General features: G+C 47.2%; 1 protein-coding gene and 1 pseudogene across 1 annotated transcript; one reads left to right on the top strand and one right to left on the bottom strand.

Annotated features, from left to right (window-relative positions):
* Positions 1-880: 880 nt before the first annotated feature.
* On the bottom strand, positions 881-15,288 carry LGALS3 (galectin 3). The gene is made up of 6 exons (XM_066628807.1): positions 15,180-15,288; positions 6,983-7,084; positions 6,109-6,507; positions 5,129-5,217; positions 3,608-3,776; positions 881-1,186 (listed from the first exon to the last, which is right to left on the bottom strand). Exons 2-6 carry the CDS (start codon positions 6,998-7,000, stop codon positions 1,031-1,033), a joined length of 831 nt encoding a protein of 276 aa, XP_066484904.1. The 5' UTR covers positions 7,001-7,084; positions 15,180-15,288; the 3' UTR covers positions 881-1,030.
* On the top strand, positions 4,235-4,354 carry LOC136638071 (5S ribosomal RNA; annotated as a pseudogene).
* Positions 15,289-18,075: the final 2,787 nt, after the last annotated feature.

The following is an 18,075-nucleotide window of genomic DNA, read 5'->3' as shown; positions in this document are numbered from 1 at the left end:
AGGGCTATATACTGTGCGGGAAGGGGGATAAAATGCTGCAAATCAGGAATTCAATTTCAGTACCTAGAAATCCTGACTGATGCGGCCTGTATGGAAATCCAGAATCTTGCATATATCTTACGCTGTGATTTTATTGTATAATAAAGTGCTCTATAGGAATGCTAAAATAGGCAGGGAACAGTTTTCAGTTCCTCAACTTTTTTCTTAAAATTTAAATGTGTAAATAGAACACTAATGTATTGTCTCAAAATATTTACAAATGTTTCAATAAAACTTTTAAGTGTTGAATTTTGTTTAAATTTACAATTTAAATTTTGTTTAAGCCATATTCGTATAATTTTTTTCCTAATCAAAATATCAATTCAAATACTTTTTTAAAGGCACATAACATAGTTTTTTAAAGATGTTTTACTTACTGAAACTATACTATAGGTTTATAGTATAGTATAGTATAGTACGTATAAATCTATAGTATACTATAGTATATATAGTGTATAGTATAGTAGTATAGTGTATATACTACTATATAGTAGTATAGTATAGTATAATACTAGTAGTATAGTATAGGTATATAGTATAAACCTATAGTATAGATTTATAGTTAGGTTTATAGTATAGGTTTATAGTTATAGTTTATAGGTTCCTCACGTTTATAGTACTATACTATAGGTTTATACTATACTATAGTATAGACCTATACTAAACATGCAAACAAGTCACACAGTCTCCAGAAAACCCACATAATGGCTATCTTCACAACCGTAAAGACTAGTAAGGTTCTTTAAAGATGCATAGATGAAAGCTAAGTTTCTTGGAATGCCCAATTTAACACTGCAAAATAACTCACAATTAAATAAATATTAACATAAGACAGCCAGCCTTCACTAGGTCTTGCATTTTTATTTTAGCTTTACAAAATCAATTCTATCAAACCTGGGGGTGAATACACAAGTCTATCAGACCTGGAGAGAATACAGGAGTTGCTTTTGTAAACACAGAGCTGGAGTATGTAGTTGCTCTGTGCCAAAGGTTAGATCATGGCAGGTGTGATGCTGCTGAGGGTGACATCACCAGCAACACTCAGCTTAGTGATCTGATTCAGCTCTTTTATGCGGTGGTTGTACTGCAACAGGTGAGCATCATTGACAGCGACCTTCAAACAATCCGTTTCGCACAGAATCTGGATCTGGAGAAAGGACAAGATGTTTAACACTAAGTACCGCAAATCACTTGGGATGACTGTATTCCCCGTTGTCCCTTCTCTTTCCTATCTAAGGCCTCACTGGAACACTTTGAGATCATCACTATTGAAGAAAGACCACCTGATGAGGTAGACGGGTGCTTTTGTGGATTGGTAGCTTAACTGTCTAGGCCCAGCAAAAAACAATAGCTCAGGCCCACTGGTTGGCCATCTAATTCCACTTGCTCAAGTCAGGCGTGTAGAGGGCTTGGCCAGATAGTTGTAAACATTCCACTTAATGGAGCAAAGACCTTATTGGACCTTGGTTACAGGAGAACTGGTGTGTTGTAACTTGGCTTCCTCAGACTGCACATCTGTGTGTGACCAGTCCCACCTCCCTGGATCCAAGAAGCAGAACAGCGTTACCTTCAGCAAGCAGTGAGAGCACATAAAATATTTTCTTTTGCTTTAAGGTTTGCCTGTAAGTGCCCTGCTTGGTCTCTTCTACAGAACTGAGCAAATCCTAATTTGGAATTTTAGAGCATTCCTAGGCTCTTCCTTCACTGGTGCCATTTGTCAGCCTGCTGCATAGGTCGTTTGCTTTCTTTCCCGTACTCTTCCCTCACAATAAACATTTATGGTTTTATCTCTTCACCTGCCTGCTGTGAACTGAAGTCAGGGCCTTCCCCTGGTCCTCTTGGACCATGGACTCTTCCCTACCATATTAGCTTTAGTGGATTTTCTAACTGGGAGGGACATTTTCAAAGACAGTCTTGCTCTCAGCCTGGCTTTGTGGTTACAGCAATAACCTATGATTTTGGCCATGGGATGAGGCGGTTCGGGGAACAGGCAGGCATTATCCTCCTAGGCTCCCCCCACCTTGCTCAACGAAGTATTTGGGGGAGCATTTGCACAGGGGGGAGAGAGAGGAAATGGAGACTGCCCAATTCCCAGTTTGCTATAGCCTACAGCTGTATTACAGCTTTAATGCTTTCACTGTCTGATGTCATGAAGGTGTGTTTGGATAGCATTTGCGTACTAAGACAAAAAAAATCCACACATTTGCATATTATAAAAAGTTGGTAGACTGAATGCTTACTACTGGACCAGTAGTTTCCCAAACTGGGTTGGGGCCCAATTTTGGGTTGATCCTGAAACTGACAAGCTGACAAGGAAAATGAATTGAGTGCTATGAAAACAAAAATGGAATAGCAGGTGTGCATTTATTCATGAGAAGGTAAACATGCCTTGGTCCACTTCAAAGGGCAGGCCAAAGAGCAAGCAAGGCCACCAGATTGGTCCCAATCTGATTGACACAGGCCCCAACAAACTCTCGAGAAGGGAATCCCCCTTCAAGCTGACACTGAGCCCTATAGACAGTGAAACTTAGCCACACATGTGTGTTTACTTGCAAGTAGGTGAATGTGCCCTGATCTACTGCAAAGGGGAATGCCAGAACATCAGAATGGTTCCAATTCAATCAACATGGAGTTCAATAAATGCTTCAGAAAGTGGTTCCCCCCCCCCAATATGGTAAAAAAAAGATAAAAACAAACTTGAGTAGCTGATAAAATGAAACTATTTTTTAATCTCATAAAGCTAGGTGGGTCCCAATAGACTCATTTAAAAAAATGGGTCCCAGTGTTTGCAAACCACTTAGCTAGACAAAAAAGCATTTGAAAATGTTTAGGTTCTGATGTTGCACTACCAACAAAGGAAAGGAGGAGACAGCCCTTGTCCTGTTTGCTTTACTAGAAGGAGAGCAATCAGGAACACAAGAGTGCCTCCAGCCAGTGGTGTAGCTAGAGGGGGTGCAAAGCACTAAGTTTTGCAGGTGCCTAAATGCATCATGCAAGCAGTCCCTCCCCTTTGGAGCCATTCCGGGCCGTGGGAGCAAAATGGAGGCATTTGCCTCCCTCCATACACCTCCATTTTGCTCCCCCCACCTGGAAGGGGTGGGGGAGGGGCCGCTTGCACATTGCATTCAGGCACCTGCAAAACTTGCACCCCCTCTAGCTACACCACTGCCTCCGGCTCTGCCCTCACTCTTCAGGAGTGACACGGGGAGCAGAGGAGGAAAGCCACACCCATCTTCCTCTTGTCCATTCAGCCTCCAACAAGAGCATGTGAGAAGAAGATGGGGCAGCGCCAGGCAGGGAAGGTGGAGGGCAGGTGAACAATGCAGGGTAGCCCCTGCCAGTTCACCACCTCCCCCAGCCGGCTGCACAGCACCTGGCTCCAAGGGTGGGCTGACCCTGGTTGTAGGAGGCATCACCTTAGAAGAGGCATTCCCTCCTCGGAGAGAGAAAAGAGGGAACATCTCTAAGATGAAGATCTGTAGTGTCAGACACAGCGAGAGAATCAATTAATTGATATACAAGTTGCAGCTCTAGAAAACGGTCGCTCCAGAGGCAAGCCTCTTTCTACCTTGAAAGGTTTGCCAGCCTCAAAGGGGAATCGCGGTGCAGTCCGCTCCTCCTTCCCCCAGGTGCCCTGAAGCATAGTGTTGCACACTATCACTTTCCGGTTGTCCTCGTTGAAGCGGGGGTTAAAGTGGAAGGCAATGTCATGGCCTTTCTTCAGGTCCACTTGGAATCTGCAACAAACAGGTGGCCGCCTGTAACCTCGTACATGATCCAAAATAACAGGGCTGCGGTTTGGCCTGTTTTTTTTCCTTTTTAAAAAATAAACATGCAATTTGGAATGACAGGGGAGACTGAAAGACAGCCGTTATTGTCCTAATCTGGATGTCCGAACATCTTCACCACTTCCATCGTGTAATCCCAGAAAGAAAATGGGAGGCATCCTCGCCAACAGGACTAAAAATAAATCCCATTTTGCCACCTGAATTCTCCTACAAAATTAGCACACATGTATTCTATTAGTGGGAACGGAAAGAGGTGACAAAATCCTCCTTATTACGGGAAATCCCAGTCAACCCCTTCCTGGCTTCTGAGTTTTTTCCCATCAGATGCTGACAATCAATAGCGTAGCCAGAGGGGGTGGCACAGTAAGTACAATGTAAGTACAGTTGCTGTCACTGCCCTAAATGGCTCTGATAGCAACTGTTACCCTGCACATGCCTGATCTCGTCTGATCTTAGAAGCTAAGCAGGGTCAGGCCTGGTTAGTACTTGGATGGGAGACCGCCTGGGAATACCGGGTGCTGTAGGCTTATACCATAGTCTTTCGAGGCTGAAGGTTGCCAACCAATCTAGCAAGGGGGGGGCAATTATACAGTGTGTTGCAGCACTGCTGTACTTTCAACATGCCCCCCTCTGGCTACACTACTGCTGGTGGTTCATTCTAGTCAGGAGGAACTTGCTCCTTCCTTTTCGAAATGAATGCCAAGATCATAAGAACAGCCCCACTGGATCAGGCCATAGGCCCATCTAGTCCAGCTTCCTGTATCTCACAGCGGCCCACCAAATGCCCCAGGGAGCACACCAGACAACAAGAGACCTCATCCCGGTGCCCTCCCTTGCATCTGGCCTTCTGACGTAGCCCATTTCTAAAATCAGGAGGTTGCGCATACACATCATGGCTTGTATCCCGTAATGGATTTTTCCTCCAGAAATTTGTCCAATCCCCTTTTAAAGGCATCCAGGCCAGATGCCATCACCACATCCTGTGGCAAGGAGTTCCACAGACCGACCACACGCTGAGTAAAGAAATATTTTCTCTTGTCTGTTCTAACTCTCCCAACACTCAATTTTAGTGGATGTCCCCTGGTTCTGGTGTTATATGAGAGTGTAAAGAGCATCTCCCTAAACCTCAGATGTTTAGCCCAGTGCTTGTGATGTGCAGAGAGGGCAAAAGGAGAACCATGGCGTGAGATAGAAGGCTGGGAGAATATCCGAACTGCTATCCAGTCCACCACAAATACAATTCCCTCCTTAGAAAAGAAACAAGGGATGAAGTTCCCCACAGCAGCCCTTTGCCAAGTTACCTGTTTGGCCTTTGATTCACTGTCCCCATTATGGTGAGGAGCAAGCGAGGCATAAGTCCTGCTTGCAGCGGTACATCACAAGGCACTTTCTGCAGAAGGATATAAAATTATTTATTATGTTCAAAGGATCAAGTTCAGTGGCAACCATTTGGCTGGCTAGCTCAGATCTCTCTATGAAAGCCAACCCCTCCCTCTGACTCCCAGGTCTCCTGGCATTGCAATCTTAAGCCCCTCTTCTTACTCTGCTCCATTCTTGCCACAGTACATATAACCTCTCTGGTTCCTTTGCCCTGTGTGAAGGCTTCCCCTTTTCACCTCAACCCCCTTTCCCCCCTCATGTGATATCTGCTTCCTTCACACATTTTCCCATCACATGGGCTGGATTTACCTGGCATCAGACAGATTCACAAGGAATCGGATATTTGTGCCCAGTCTGGATGGAACTGAAACTGTCATGGGATTGAAGTGCCAACCTGGCTCAGGCGTTAAAAGATTATCTAAGCTATAGATCTGTACCTACTGAATACAGGCTGAGTCTCGGTATCCATCAGGGTTCCATTCTGATGCCAAAAATCTGATGCCAAAAATTGCATTAAAGAAAACCAATTTTTAAAAAAATGTCCATTTGCTCAGCAATTTAAAAACAGCCTTGCTGACCTTTGTAATGCAGGACAGGCAATCACTCAATCACTCTCTCTCCAGGCACTTAGAAAGGCTTCACTCCTGAGGCAGCAACCCCTCCCTTCACCAGGAATGCAGTGTGGGGGGAAACATGCAAAGAGGAGGTGATAATCACTTCCACTTTGCATTCTTTCACATGCTCAGGGGGAAGGGAGAAGTCACTTGCTGCAACTTTGGTTCTGCAAGCAAAGGATTTGCTGGTGTTGTTTGTACAGTTAGAATTCTCTAGTCTTCTGAACTCAAGACCTAAACATTCACATGTGTACACACAAATAAACACACACACACAGATTTCTCACCAAAGCATCAGAGGGTCCTCCAGATGGAGTAGATGGTCCAATAACAGGTCCGCTCTGGGGTGCAGCTGGCTGAGCTCCACCCCCACTTGGTGGTTGCACAGGGGAAGGATACATTCCTGGGGCACTTGGGGGCACTCCTGGTGCACCAGGAAATGTGCCTGGTGCTGGTGGTGCTCCAGGGTATGCACCAGGGTACATGCCTGGAGCTCCGGGATATGCTCCTGGGGCTGTGGGATATGCCCCATGGAATGCACCAGGTGCTCCAGGGTAACCCCCAGGGGCTCCAGGGAATGCACCGGGTGCTCCTGGGTAACCTGGAAAGGCACCAGGCTGGTTTCCCCAAGGGGCAGGCTGTGCATTTGGGTTCGGGTTGTTGGACCCAGACAGGGCATCGGAGAGCTATGGGGGGGAAACAAAGGGACATCATTAGCTTGTGATGGTTTCTCAGTGTTGCCTCCAGTGGCTGGAACTATTATGCTTCCCAGAACAAACCAGTCCCCAAAAGAGTCACAGGCATCTGCAATGGAAAACTTCCAGTCAGAGGAATAGCTAAAGGGGGTGCAAAGCACTAAGTTGTAGAGGGAGCCTCACCACAGCATGCAAGGGTCCCTCCCCCTCTGTTTTGCTCCCAATGCCTGGAATGGCTCCAAAGGGGAGGGGGTGTGGCCGCTTGCGCCTTGTGGTGAGGCTCCCTCCACAACTTAGTGCTTTGCACCCCCTCTAGCTACACCACCGCTCCCCGTCAGTCAGTCAGACTAAACCAGGGTCAGGGTCCTGGTCAGCTGGATCAAGGAACACCCCCGCCATGTTACACCAAAAGCATCATCCTTTTTAATCATTAAAAGCCCAGCACCCTTGAGAAACAGGCACCTACCGAAAAACCGTCAGACATCTTGCTTAAAGAGAAAACACAGGCCAAAACAGGTCAGCACAGGCTCTTTCGATTTCACTGGCCTAACTCAGGCCTTGATAGCACCTAAAAGCAAACAGAAACAGCGTGGTGTAGTGGGGAGCAATCCAAAGGGGGAGGGGGAGGCACGGTGACCCCAGATTATAACCCACACGTAAAGGCCACTGGAGCAACACATACGATCGTAACAGAAAAGCTGCTTGAAAGAATCATTTTGGTAGCTGATTGTGAGTTTCACAGAAGTTTTACACAAGCAGTTTGGCCTCAAAGTCTGGAATGTAAGATAAGCAAGTACCAGCAGGAGAGATGGGCCTCATGACACAACCTTGGCAGAAAATACACTTAATGCCAGAATGCACTAGAGAGACTCCATAACTTAGATTTCATACTTTCATGCTGTAAGAGCAAAAGCATACATATGGAAACCAAGTGATCCCTTAATACCAATGTACTCAAGGTCACTGGTCACAACAGTTATATAGGATTATAGAAGTTTTAGTAAAGCTTTTGAAAACCGCTTTTAATAAAAGAAACCAAAAGCTACTTTGCTGTGTTACGTTAAGCAACTGGTGTAAAGATAAGAGGGCTGTATCAGGGCGCACTAACGGGATGGGCATGCCAAGAAAGGGGTCTGAAGTTCTGCCAAAGATGAGGTCTTCACACCTGTGTTTAAGTATTTTTGTACCCTCTTTGAATGAGGTTGGTAAAAGGACATGCGAATAAGGCTCAAAGCTGAGTCAATGGTAATATAGCGTAACCTGCTGGTTTTTGAAAACTTTAAGAAATTGTGTAATTTTGGCTAAGTTTTAAGGTGAAACCCCACCTGTAAATCAGAGCCAATCAATTTTTGGCCCACTTATTGCCCCCCTATTTTCTATCTTTCATGTAATCTATATCCTAATAGGAATTAGCCCCACCTCTGATGTCAAATCTTCAGCGAATGAGAAATCTAGATTGAGGACAAAGAGCAGTGAGAGGCATAAAGGACCAGCATTCAGATGGGGCTCCATGCTTTGTGAAATGAGCCCCGTGGGCCAATTGCATGCAATTCAATAAAGCTTGTAAGCCTTCACTCCTGAGCACTGAGTTGTTGTTCTGCTGCTGCATCCCTCGACCTTGCAACAAGGGAACAAATCGTTTTAAATAAATAAAATAAAAATCCACCCTCATTCAGCCACAAAGTTCACTGGGTGACTGTGGACCAACTCTCAGCCTAACCTGTTTGGATGATCCCATGTTCACTGCCTTGAGTGCACTAGAGGAAGGGTGGTATACAAATATAGGCAGGCCTGTTCACATGTTAAGACAGGCTTATGGAGTCACAAGACAGGAACTTGGAAACCAAACCTGCAGGAGACATCTCTTTTTGCAGAGGACTCCAGTGGGAAAAAGCTGGAAACCCAAAGTTGCCCCACTGCCCCACCTATTGCTGCAGCTCAATCCAGTAGCATAGCTAGATGGGGTGCAAAGCATTAAGTTTTGCCATTTGTACGTTGACAAAACAGCAGTATTTGCATGAAGAGCACAAGCTCTACTCCTAAGGCAGCTTCTCAGTGTTGACTCATCTTGGAATGAACTACTTGGCTACAACTATCTGGCAACACCTTTATGCCACAGACTGAAAACCACAGCATCAGGGTTGCTGGTTGGAGTTTAGCTGGCCTTGCTCAGGAAGCTCAGGGTCAAAATCTGGGTAGTTAACCTAGCAGATAAAGCAAAGCATTTGTATAAGGAGCAGTGCTGAGACCAGGGGTGTCAAACATAAGGCCCTGGGGTCCGGATGCAGCCCACGGAAGCTTTTTATCTGGCCCTCAAGCTCTCAGCTGCTGAGCAGTGCTGAGGTGTTACTGCTATAAGGGCAGCCCACATGAAAATTGGGCTCTCCCATATCTTGAAATATGATCAAGATTTGTGTATTTTTCTTCTGTCATTTGCAGCTAATGAGTTCCTAAGTGAGAGAAAGTGCTTATTTTTTATTATGACCTGTTTAATGACATCACTTCCTGCCTAATGACATCACTTCCGGCCCTCGGTAGGCATCATGAATGCTGCTTGGCCCTCGGTATGAAACAAGTTTGACACTCCTGGCTTAGACTGATCATAGAGCCTTACACACTGTCAATGTCAGTGGCGTAGCTACCGGGGATGCAAAGCACTAAGTTTTGCAGGGAGCCTCATTGTGGCATGCAAGCAGCCCCTCCCCTTTAGAGCCAGGCATTTGCCTTAGTTTTGCTCTCACCACTGGGAATGGCTCCAAAGGGGACCCCTTGCATGGTGCATTCAAGCGCCTGCAAAACGTAGTGCTTTGCACTCCCTCTAGCTACCCTACTGCAGTTCACTTCTCTCAAGGCTGCATGAGAGGAGGATGCGGAGGGTGTACTCCTCCTCTGACCTCCACTCCCACTTTTTGTGGCTCGGTGGGAAGGATGTTGGCAGCATAGCCCTCCACTACCAGCATGGTCTCTGCTGGTGAATTCACAAGAAGTGGCAGTTGAAGGATGTAAGCGCTTCTCATCCTCTGAGTGTAGAGGCTCAGAGGCTCAGAGGCTAAGAGGCTGGAGCTGCCAGGAGTGAACAGGGAACACAGGGCACCCTCCCCATCTGTTTGCCATCTGCCCCAGCCCACCATCACTGGCCTCATGGCTGGGCTAGCCCTGGATGCTAGGCTAGCCCTGGAACTAGGTGCAACTGGGTTGCCATTGGTCACCTGGCTGTCCTGTGAAGCAGCAGTCACACAATGAACAGGGCCTCAAGTCCATCTGGTTCAATTGGCCTGTTGAAAGTAGAGCATCTATACCAAGCTTTCCAAACAAATTAGTCCATAAAATTAGAATCAATATAACTGCAGTCTTAAACCAGTCCAGCAAGGACTGTATTTTTTTTGTTTTGTTTTTTGCTTCCTAGATGAGTTTGGTTTCACAATGCTGCTTTCACAAAAACCATTGACAAACTTTCTAAATATAAGCGTATTGGGCTTCCACCCTGCTTAGGCATTTCAAAAATCCAGGCTGTTAGTTGTGGTGAAAAATGAATTCTGCATATGCTCAAAGAGCCTCCATTTTTTTTTCTTCATACCTCTCTTTAAGGTAAACTTGCAATGAAGTTCACAAAATTGCTAGCCCAAAATAAAAAATAAATTACTGATCCACCTGCCCACAGCTACTTACATATTTACAGCACAGTAATGGCCTAAATTTTTTTTTTTTTAACAATTTGTTTCGATTTACAGAAGTTTTTCTTCCTGGTCACCAATGGGGAGATAATAGTGGCTCAGAGACAACCAGGTGGCTTTTTAGACATCTGGTTAATCATTGGGAATAATGTAGGACTTTGGCTGATGGAACAATGCTTAGTTAAGTATAAGTCAATTCCTGATAATCAATTAAAAACATAACAATATAAGAAGAGCCCTGCTGGATCAGGCCAAAGATCCATCCAACCAATTAAATGACTCAGGGCATAATCCTAACCTGGTCTACTCAGAAGCAAGACCTATTTTGTTCAATGGGGCTTACTCTCAGGAAAGTGTGGTTAGGATTGCAGCCTCAAAGGTGCAACCCTAAAAGAATATATTTGACAGCAGAACAATGCAGCAACCAAACCAGCCAGGCAGGCTGGAGTTTTTCCATTGGATGTGCAACTGTCAGGTATGCCTACAGATACAGTCAGTTCTTGTTATATGCTAGGGTAGGTTCCTGGAAACCCTAGCGGATAGTGAATTCGCAGATAACAAACCATTGATCCTATGGGACCAACATGGATCCTATGGGATCAATGGGGACAGGCACAAAGGATACTCTTGAGGGGGAAGGGGTACCTTTCCTGCCATTAGAAGACTCCTGCAGAAGCCCTCAGGAAGCCAGCAAAGTGCAGCAGGAAGTTCCAAAAGGTCTTTGAATGCTGCAGAGGCCTTCAGAATGGCATCTGCAACAGTGCAGAGCCCTTTAAAAGGACCAGCGGAAGCTTCCATAAGCCATTTTAAAGGGGTCCACACCAGCAGCAAACCTAGCACTGGGCAAACAGAGCAAATGACTCCCGATGCAGTCAGAAACTGTACTTCTGATTTTCTGGAAGTACAAGATCGCAGGGAAGCCTCAGAAGGCTTCCCTAGTCGGTCTCACAGTTGCGTGAAGCTCTGTCACACTTAGAAAGGGGGGGCAGTTTCATGCACAGGGGGCAGCAACACAAACATAAGGAACAGGGTGGATTAAATCCACCACTGGTCCATGTTGGTCACAGGTGTCATTCTGAAGGTCTCTGCATAGCAGATAATGAGAACAGAGATGCAGATAATGAGAAAAGGCAGCCATTTAGTGATTTGATTTTGTAAACCACTTTGTGAACTTTTTGTTGAAAAGTGGTATAACTAAAAACTGTTGTTATTCTGCCCCTCACAGGTAAGTGAATTTGCACATAAAGAGAACTGACTGTATTTTAGGAGATATGGCAAGATAGTCCAGTTGGATCTCCCTTGATGATCCTATGGATTCTTTCTGAATATGTTGACAGTCCAGGCTTCTAAAGCAGGGGTCTCCAAATCCCAGCCTGGAGGCCAGATGTGGCCCACGGGAAGCCTCTATCCACCCCGCAGCCAGCCTCTTGTCCCCTGAAAGCCTCTGGCCCACTCAACTGAACATGACCAGAGCTGTGCTCTGGTTGTGTCTGGAGGGTGTTCTGAGGGCCAGAGAAGTTGAATGAATGAACCCATCCATTCATTTATTCACTCATCTAAGTTCCAGCTCTAATTTATTTATTTAAATTTTTTTCCGGCCCTCAACACCACGCTAGATATTTGATGCGGCCCTCTGGCCAAAAAATTCTAGACCCCTGTTCTAAAGGCACACCTCGGCCGCTCCCCTATAGGGAAAAACGTCATAGCCAAATGCAAAGTAAAAGGTGTAGGTGATAACAGTTCCCTCGGGACATTATTATTATTAATTATTAACAGTATTTATATACCGCTTTTCAACTAAAAGTTCACAAAGCGGTTTACAGAGAAAAATCAAATAGCTAAATGGCTCCCTGTCCCAAAAGGGCTCACAATCTAAAAAGATGCAAAGGAATACCAGCAGGCAGCCACTAGAACAGACAGTGCTGGGGTGAGGTGGGCCAGTTACTCTCCCGCTGCTAAAAAAAAAGGAGACATCTAATATTTAGAAAACAAAGACCCATTCCTAGTTTTCCTAGTAAATAACTGTTTTGTTTTCAACACATTTGGTAGCAAGCAGGATCTCAGGTCTGATCCAGCAGGACAAACTGCATATTCTAAAGATAAAGGGAGCCAGATTGGATCAGAGCCAGACCTGCAGGTGGGCTGCTGCAGTAGAGCAGGTCCCATATATTTAGAGCTTAACAGTTGCAGGTTGTCCTAAACATTACCATTGGAAGAGACTCGTATCTATACTGCAGAAACAATGTCCAGGGGATTACAGAGTCTCACCTATTTCTAAGTAACACAAAACAGAAGCGGCCTCCTAGAATCACTGCCTCTGTTTCAAAGGGAGGCATGTTGACTTTACAGGACATGAAAAGCTCCCAAGCTGGGAGGGGCAGCAACCAGAGCAGCATGGCTAAGACACCAAACTGTGAACCAGGAAGCCTCCAGCTTAAATTGATCCCCCTGCCACAAATGTGCAAGGTAGCCTCAGGCAAGCTGCCCTCTCTGAGCCTCAGCCCCCCAGCTGCAAAACAGGGAGAACAGCACTTCCTGCCCTCATAGGCTGATTGTAAAGATGACTAAGATAACATGAAGCTCCCTGAAGTATGTGCCAAGTATTGTTATGAAACGGGGGGAGAAAAAGTGTTTCCAGCTCCAAGCCTCTTAGAGGAAGGGCATTAATTAAATGGGATTGAGATGATTATAACTGAACTCAAGATGACAGTAATCAGGCATGCAGATCAGGATCTGCTGCTGCTGCTATGCAAAAGACTATGCTTATTCCATGCCATTGCAAAACGTGTGTGCATGGCATGTGCGCTTGCATTGTCCCATGGGAGTGTTTGCCAACACATGCAGAAAGCTTAACATTTCTGTGCCCTGAACAGTATCCAGTTCTCTCCTGCCTTCCCCCACCCCATCGACCTTGGAGGAAAGCAATGACAAACTGCACTCTGCCTACGTGCAATAGAACTCTGCATGCTGACGTCTCTCAGCCCTCTGCTGCCCTACTCAGGTGATGGCTGGCCCTCGCTGGACTTTTCAGGTGACCAAGACCAGTGCACCGCTAGCCACCTGCCATAAGCAAGTCAGCACATGCCTGATGGTTCCATGGACTGGCATCTCAGTGCTTGGTTTCTTTAGCACTGCTCTAGACCAGGGGTGCAAACCCCTTTTCATATAGAGGGCTGAACAGCATTCCTTATGCCTGCTGAGGGCCGGAAGTGATGTCATTAGGCAGGAAGTGATGTCATTAAATAGGCCATAACCAAAATAAGCACTTTTTTCTCACTTAAAAACTCATTAGCTGCAAAAGACAGAAGAGAAAATACACAAATCCTGATCATATTTCAAGATATGGGAGAACCCAATTTTCACGTGGGCTGTCCTTTCAGCAGCAGCACCTCATAAGAACCTCAGCAGTGCTCAGCAGCTGAGAGCCTGATAAAAAGCTTCCATGGGCCGCATCCAGCACCCGGGACTTATGTTTGACGCCCCTGCTCTAGATCCATCAGTGCCCCCAGGCAAGGACACCTTCAGCAGCCCTCTCCATTTGTCCAACTTTTGAATATCTTTTTTTTCCACCTTGCACCGATCAGTGGCATAGCTAGAAGGGGGTGCAAAGCACTAAGTTTTATAGGGGGCTCCACCGCAGCATGCAAGCGGCCCCTCTCTCCCCTTCAGAGCCATTCGGAGCCACAACACCCAGAATGGCTCCAAAGGGAAGAGGCCACTTGCATGCTGCAGTAAGGCTCCCTGCAAAACTTACTGTTTTGCATCCTACCAGGTACACCACTGGCACCAACCCCCTCCAACTACACCACTGGCACCAATGACTTGGAGGCACAACCTGCATGCCAAATTTATCCTCATCTTATAAGATGATAAATTTTTATGCATGGATCTGTAAATTTGTATTTACTCAGGCCATATAAAGGCAAAAAAACCACATGGGCTTCCTGAAAACTTGCAGATGCTTTTAAATTCTAAGGATAACTGAAACCTCTGGCAGGTGGTTGCCTGTAACTAAAGCTGGCTCTGAATTGGGTGGGTGGGTTGGCAGCTGTAACTGTCCCTACCAAGCAGTAGAAGTGAAAAAGAAGCAAACCCTGGGGAGTCGGCTTCAGCCTCTGCAGTTTGAGAAACGCTTCCTTAGTCACAGGCATTTAGGGGCCTTCGTTTGATGCTAACGGTAAGTTTTGCAGGCGCCTGAACACACCGAGCAAGTGGCCCCTTCCCGCTCCCCTTTGGGAGCCATTCCAGGTGCGGGGATGACACCCATAGGGCATACGCCTCCGTTTTGCTGCCCCCACCTAGAATGGCTCCAAAACCGAGGAGAAAGGGGCTGTTTGCACAGCACGTTCAGGCGCCTGCAAAACTTAGTGCTTGGAAGCTGCGTTGAGGCTCCCTGCTAAACTTAGTGCTTTGCCCCCCTCTAGCTACGCCACTGCCCTGCACATCAAGGTCTGTTGCATTAAGCAAGGTCTGTTACTCAAAACTTAGTGCTTTGCCCCCCCCTCTAGCTACGCCACTGCCCTGCACAACAAGATCTGTCACATTTAGCAGGATCTACTCCCAGAAAGTCATAGGGAGGTCAGGAGCCACAGGGGGTCCAGGGCCCTGCAGCGACCGTGGCTGGGCTCATTCGGGCACCGCGCGTGGGAACGTCCACCCAGTATAGCCCGCAGGGTCTTCTTGGCGGTGGCTCCTCAGTTCAAGGGACTCCCACTTGAGCAGCCCAGTGATGGCCTGGGGGGGTTCCTCCCTCCTCCCTTGGAAGGAAGCAGCCAGCGGTGGGGGGAGGGAGATCTGCCCACCTTCTCCTGCTGCACCAGAGGGGGAGTCTTCACAAAGGGGCATCTACGACTCCCCCCCGGGGAAGGTCCAGCCTGGCAGACCGCGGGAGGGAGCTGCGTTCTGGTAACTGCCCTGCTTTTCCAGGGAAGGGGGGCTTTGCAGGCACCATCACACCCCCGCCCCCCCGGATTGCACACCACATCTTACCGGGGGTGGGGGGAATCCTGCAGGAGCCTTGGACTGGCTCGGCGGAGGCGATCGCCCAGGCAGCTCGGGTGGGGTCAGGCGATCGTCTCGTGTGCACGCCCGTTCCGGGACCGCCCCGTCGAGGAGAGCCTGTCCCGCCCCGGCAGAGGCAGCGCCTTCCCCATCGCTGGAGATGGGCAGCTCCCCGCCCCGAAGGGCGAGCCTCACGCCCAACCCCTGGCCTGCACTGGCCCAGAAGAGGGGGGCACTGCCCATTGCTGCAGCTGGGCACCAACCGCCTGCCCTGAGCAGGGGGCTGGACTAGATGACCTCCAGGGTCCCTCCAACTCTCACATTCTAGGCTTCTTTGCCAGCCCCCCGTTTGAGCACCACCACAATCAAAGACCCCTTGCATCATTCACACCCCGCCCCCCCCCCCCACGGGGCTCCCTCCTTAGACATGCAGAGAGAGAGAGAACAAAAAGTTGGTGAGAAGAGATTATAACTTGCAGAAGATCAACCAGAGTGTCTGACTCTCGAACCAGGAGTGATTTTTGACTGAAAGGACTGTGAGCTCAAAGCTCCTGAGCTGGGCGCATGCTCCGAGCCACCCTACCCTTCATTCTAAGTAGATGCCCACCCCCTGCATGACTGTTTTGTACTTGGCTTACTGGTGACTTTGGAGTTCTAGTAACCAGCACACTCCACAAGCCTGCCCACCCAACAGACCTGATCTTACCAACTGTTTCTGGGCACAATTCACAGAGCTGGTTAAGCGCTATATGGGTTGGACTTCAATCCCTAAAAGACCTTCTGCCTACATATAAACCTACCAGATCCTCTGGTGAGACCTTTCTGCATCTCCATTCACCTTCTGAAGTTTGGCTGATGAGCACAACTACTATAGTGCAGCACCCAGCATGTGGGACTCCCTGCCTCATGAGCTCAGTGCTCCATCGCTCAGTGCACCTCATGGACCAAGTGCTCCACCACTGATGTAAGACTCTCCTCTTCCAGCAAGAGTTCAGGTCCTCTGCTGCTGAAGGAATTCCTATTTTGGCCTGTTTAAGGGTCTCTGGTTGGTTTTTTTTCCCCTCTGTACTATAGTTTTATTGACTATTGCTCGATTCTGCTGTTTCGATTGGAGCTCTCTCTGCTGCCCTGAAACTGAGACAGCTTCCTTTTGAAACTGAGAAGGCAGGATAAAAAGTCTCAAATAAATTAATAAACAGCCCTGTAAGATAAATCAGGATTATTATCTCTGGCAGATGGGTGAGGGGTAAAGGGGATACCATGCCTAAGAACACTTTGCAAGGTCATGGCAGAAGGAGGCTAGATTCAGACTAGAGACTTCCTGATTTGGAGTCACTTCATTCTCAGTAGTCCTGCTGCTGTTCACATATTTCTCCCCCTCCCCCCTTTTCCAGGGAGCTCAGGGCAGCATGCATGGTGTGTACACTCCTTCACACAACAAACCTGTGAGGTAGGCTTGGCTGACAGGGCATTTGAACTCAGCTCTCCTCAGTCCTAATTCTACTGATAAAAACCACACTAGCTGTCTGTCACCCATTGCAGAGCCTTGGCTGAGAATAAGGGAACAGTGCTTCCATCAATTGCCATCAATTAGCAATATCTGCTAATTGCACTAAGTGGTGTTCTTATATTTAGCAGGGGGGGAGTGATTGTCCATCTGCAGCCCAGCATGGTGTCTTTGTAGTGCTTGTTGTTGCTGCTGCTCCTTTCAAATTTTTTTTTTTCAGATCATGAGCCCTTTGGGGGCAGGAAACCATTTGTTGATTTATTTTACTATGTGAACTGCTTTGTGAACTACTTTTTGTTGAAAAGCAGTTGAAGTAGAAGTAGGCAACCTTCAGCCTCGAAAGACTATGGTATGCGCTCTGAAAGGTGGTTCTGGAACAGCGTCTAGTGTGGCTGAAAAAGGCCGATTCGGGAGTGACAATCCCTTCCACACCGGGAGCAAGTGCAGTCTGTCCCTGGTCTGTCTCCTTGGCTATGGGCCTTCCTTCTTTGCCTCTTTGCCTCAGACTGTTGGCCAAGTGTCTCTTCAAACTGGGAAAGGCCATGCTGCACAGCCTGCCTCCAAGCGGGACGCTCAGAGGCCAGGGTTTCCCACTTGTTGAGGTCCACTCCTAAAGCCTTCAGATCCCTCTTGCAGATGTCCTTGTATCGCAGCTGTGGTCTACCTGTAGGGCGCTTTCCTTGCACGAGTTCTCCATAGAGGAGATCCTTTGGGATCTGGCCATCATCCATTCTCACAACATGACCGAGCCAACGCAGGCGTGTCTGTTTCAGCAGTGAATACATGCTAGGGATTCCAGCACGTTCCAGGACTGTGTTGTTTGGAACTTTGGCCTGCCAGGATGCGTCGGAGACAGCGCATGTGGAAAGCGCTCAGTTTCCTCTCCTGTTGTGAGCGAAGAGTCCATCCCTGCAGTACAGAAGTGTACTCAGGACGCAAGCTCTGTAGACCTGGATCTTGGTATGTTCCGTCAGCTTCTTATTATTACTATTACTACTACTACTACTACTACTACTACTATTAATATTATTGTTACTATTATTATTATTATTAAAAGCTCTTGGGCTGAGTTCAAATTAGTGAGCACCCAAAAAGCCCAGTCCAAATATCTGATGGACTGTAACATCATTGACGACGACGACGATGATGATGATGAATCCATCCTGGTGAGAGTAGAACTACAACTTTCATGTTCAGTCTCTCAGTCACTTGTCTCCTAAAGCTAAACTCCAAAATTTCCAAACCCCCCCCCCCCCCGGATTTTCCATGGCTTAGGAAATGCTTACTTGGAAACCTGCAAAAAATACATCACTCCCACCCACCCACCCCCCAAAACGGAACCATTGAAATATTTTGGATAACTTGGCCAGCTAGCAG

Source organism: Tiliqua scincoides, chromosome 1 (genome assembly GCF_035046505.1).
Source record: "Tiliqua scincoides isolate rTilSci1 chromosome 1, rTilSci1.hap2, whole genome shotgun sequence".
NCBI classification, from domain to species: domain Eukaryota; kingdom Metazoa; phylum Chordata; class Lepidosauria; order Squamata; family Scincidae; genus Tiliqua; species Tiliqua scincoides.
This window is presented reverse-complemented; position numbering and strand designations above follow the sequence as displayed.

What these genes read in the sequence shown, in the direction of transcription:
- LGALS3 (XM_066628807.1), bottom strand. An exon ending in GAGGACCCTCTGATGCTTTG is followed by an intron (nt 5,218 to 6,108) that starts GTGAGAAATCTG and finishes ATCCTTCTGCAG; the next exon opens with AAAGTGCCTTGTGATGTACC. An exon ending in AGGCTGGCAAACCTTTCAAG is followed by an intron (nt 1,187 to 3,607) that starts GTAGAAAGAGGC and finishes TCCTTTCTCCAG; the next exon opens with ATCCAGATTCTGTGCGAAAC.